The 3901-nt window shown below is 35.6% G+C and overlaps 1 protein-coding gene across 1 annotated transcript; it reads left to right on the forward strand.

Moving 5' to 3' along the window:
* Positions 1–433: 433 nt before the first annotated feature.
* PTH (parathyroid hormone) lies at positions 434–3494 on the forward strand. The gene is made up of 3 exons (XM_045066009.1): positions 434–519; positions 2935–3030; positions 3150–3494. Exons 1-3 carry the CDS (start codon positions 434–436, stop codon positions 3409–3411), a joined length of 444 nt encoding a protein of 147 aa, XP_044921944.1. The 3' UTR covers positions 3412–3494.
* Positions 3495–3901: the final 407 nt, after the last annotated feature.

Here is a 3901-nt window from a genome sequence, read left to right on the forward strand (position 1 = left end):
GTTTAAAGCCTTAAAATTAATTACATACCAAGCATTTTCTAAAAAATTTTTTAACACTTCCTTTAAGAAAATCACGATGTCTATTTTTATTTTGAAAGATGACCAGGAATAATGTGGATTGATTGAAAATGGCTTATAAACTAAGAATAACATAATGTGATTCTTTATAATCCTCACAATAATTATAACAATAGTGTGGTTATAACCAATACACTTACTTCCAGATTTTACAATAACTAAATAAAGTTATTTAACAATAACTTTACTATAAATCTTTGAAATCAGTCTTTCTTAGAATGCAAATTCATTAATCCATTCCGAATTATAATTCAATATTTGTTAGAAATCTTTGCGTAAAACCTTTTCCCAGGCCCACGTTGTTTTCCTTGTAATATCCAATTATTTAATATTTAAGAGGAATGAGCACCGCCCAATGGGGGTGTGTGTGTGTGACTTTGAACCTATAGTTACAATCCAGAGAATTGGCCGTGACTTCATCTGTGACAAGAAAAAAAGCTGCTCTTGGTGAGTGGAAGACCTATATATAAAAGTCACACCTGAGGGTCTACAAGCTGTTCACAAGCTGATTCAACTTCAAGAAAGCATCAGCTGCCAATACACCTGAAAGATCTTGTCACAAGACATAGTGTGGTGAGTAATCTTTAGTTTCTCTTTTCAATTTCATTTGAGAAATTTTTGGAGATTTTTTTTCATAATTGAGCACTTATATAATATGTACTATTTTCCAAAAAAATGCTCTTTGTTCAAGGGAAATTACTAAGGAACAGTTTGAATTCTTTTAACATATAATGCCACATTACAAAATAAATGTATGCTGATAAAATGCTCTTAAGTCATTCAAGTCTTTCAAGATGCCTTGCTTTTTCTAAATTCATCTGCAATTACACAAAAAATAATTAAAATTTGGCAGGATATGCTCTAATGATATCTTACTGAAATTTTGAAATAAAACAGTCTAGTGAGGAATGAGTAATTCTTATTTAAATAACCAATATAAATGTATTAAGTTGTGTTAAAATTCATTTTTCCTGCAGAATATCCTTATCTAGACTGTTTTATGACTCATAGAAATCTCAAATCTGTGCATTGTAGTTGGAGAAATTCAGTTTTACTGGTAGATAATGTCTTTACATAAAATCTTTCCAAATTTGCTATTCTGAAAGACTATACATGAATTTTAAGGGTGTTTTATAACTGTTCCTTTGCTTTTTCATGGCATTCTTATATGAAGCTCTTCCCTTTGTTAAGAACAAGGAAGCCAAGGAGAGATGTCTTCAAATCACTAGGTGAATGTGACAAAGTAGGGCTAGATATAAATGCTCCTATCCTCTAGCTACAGTGCCTCTTCCTAGCATAAGGCACTGAAGAGTCTTCATTTGTTGCTCCATCAGGAGCTTTATATTGCAGAATGAAAATAAATGTAGTAGATTATAATGTTTCTTATGTGACTTCCCTTTAAAATACAAGTACACAGCCATCCTGTGTATGTTAACATGGAGAACATTTTCTTTTTTTATTTTTTTTTTAAAGATTTTATTTATTTATTTGACAGACAGAGATCACAAGTAGACAGAGAGGCAGGCAGAGAGAGAGGAGGAAGCAGGCTCCCTGCTGAGCAGAGAGCCCGACGCGGGGCTCAATCCCAGGACCCCGAGATCATGACCTGAGCCGAAGGCAGTGGCTTAACCCGCTGAGCCACCCAGGCGCCCCTGGAGAACATTTTCTTAACAAGCATTAAGAAAAAGCACTTCTGTAATAATAGGCTTTGCAATTACTGAAATGCAGATTAAGGTAAGGCTATTCTATTTAGAGATGAAAAGCTTTATGAGCAAAAGAGGAAAGTGCCAACAATTAAACTCTAACAAATTACTAATAAAATGAGCTGAAAAAGAGGGATGCTAGAGTGTCTCAGTTGGTTAAGCAGCTGCCTTCAGCTCAGGTCATGATCCCAGGGTCCTGGAATTGAGTCCTGCATCGGGCTTCCTGCTCTGTGGGGAGCCTGCTTCTTCCTCTCCCTCTGCCACTCCTTTGCTTGTGCTCTCTCTCTCTCTGATAAATAAATAAATAAAATCTTTTTTTAAAAAGCTGAAAAAAATAGACAGCATTTTATATGGAGCCAAGGTTCTAAATCCATAAACAAGTAATTAATTAGATGATTTTAAAATACATGCACACCTTCTTTTTAATGACAGAAGTGTACATGAATTCATTAAAAATCTCAAAATCAGAGCCTATTAAGTTGGTATTTATGGTTATTATTGCAGTGCCTGAAATGAAGTTGACTTATGAAAAAAGAAATTTGCTAAGTAAATAAACAATGTTAGCAATGTATCTGGTTAAGAGAATTAGCTATTTTGGGGGGTGCCTGGTTGGCTCAGTTGGTTAAGCACCTGCCTTTAGCTTCCAAGGTTCTGGGACAAAGCCCTGGTCGGGTTCCCTGCCCGGGGGGAGTTTGCTTCTTGCTCTCCCTCTGCCCCTGCCCCCACTTGTACTCTCTATTAAATTAATAAATAAAATCTTTAAAAAGAGAGAGAGAAAGAGCATTTTCAAGTAAATTATAAGCACTTAATCATAACCAACATAAAATGTGGGAGGAAATTCTAAAAAGGAAGACTTCATTCCTCATGTGGCTTAAAACTCATATATTAAAACTTGCACAAAACTCTCAAAAAAAGATACTTAAGAAAGTAAAACTCATCTAATTTCTAAGTCAAATTATGTGAGTATATAATATATACTAATACATCTGTAAAATAAAAGAAGCCAATTAAAAAGTCTTTCGTGAAAACCAATTCAATTAGTTGTTGTAACACTCTGCACAGATGTATGGTTGTAAGGATAACTAACTATAAATTTAATTGTACAGTTTGGCATGTTAAAAATATTTTTAAATACTTCCATTTCCCTTTTCCTTTTAGTGAAGATGATGTCTACAAAAGACATGGTTAAAGTAATGATTGTCATGTTTGCCATTTGTTTTCTTGCAAAATCGGATGGGAAACCTGTTAAGTAAGTATTGTAATCTCTTCTGCATGGTGAGGGCATGGGAATTGGATTTCTGAGGTTGGCTTTATGATCAGGAAGGGGAGAGCTAATGGAGTGGTCCTTCCTGTTTCTGTTCCCTCCAGGAAGAGATCTGTGAGTGAGATACAGTTCATGCATAATCTGGGCAAACACCTGAGCTCCATGGAGAGGGTGGAATGGCTGCGGAAGAAGCTGCAGGATGTGCACAACTTTGTTGCCCTTGGAGCTCCAATAGTGCACAGAGATGCTGGGTCCCAGAGACCCCGGAAAAAGGAAGACAACGTCCTGGTTGAGAACCATCAAAAAAGTCTTGGAGAAGCAGACAAAGCTGATGTGGATGTATTAACTAAAGCTAAATCCCAGTGACTATGGATATACCAGAGCACTGTTGTAAACAGCATAGGGCAACAATATTACATGCTGCTAACATTTTCAAGCTCTTAAACTTAATAAACATCAAAATTTACATCTAATCCATTGCTAGCCATGATGGCTGAAATTGATTATTTTGATTCTACTTTAATTCATTTAAAAGTTCTTTTAATTATTCTATTTCTATTGTTTATTCTTTTTAAAGTATGTTTTTGCATAATTTATAAAAGAATAAAATTGCACTTTTTAACCTCTCTCCCATCTTATGATGCAAAATAAAAATTTAATGATCATAATTTTAAATAAATGAAGCTGAGTATTTTTCTCTCTCTCTGGCGTTATGAGTAATACCAAAATGTTTAAATTGAGGGGCGCCTGGGTGGCTCAGTGGGTTAAGCTGCTGCCTTCGGCTCGGGTCATGGTCCCGGGGTCCTGGGATCGAGCCCCGCGTTGGGCTCTCTGCTCAGCAGGGAGCCTGCTTCCT

Source organism: Mustela putorius, unplaced genomic scaffold (assembly GCF_011764305.1).
Source record: "Mustela putorius furo isolate JIRA1106 unplaced genomic scaffold, ASM1176430v1.1 tig00003859_pilon_pilon_pilon, whole genome shotgun sequence".
Lineage (NCBI taxonomy): Eukaryota > Metazoa > Chordata > Mammalia > Carnivora > Mustelidae > Mustela > Mustela putorius.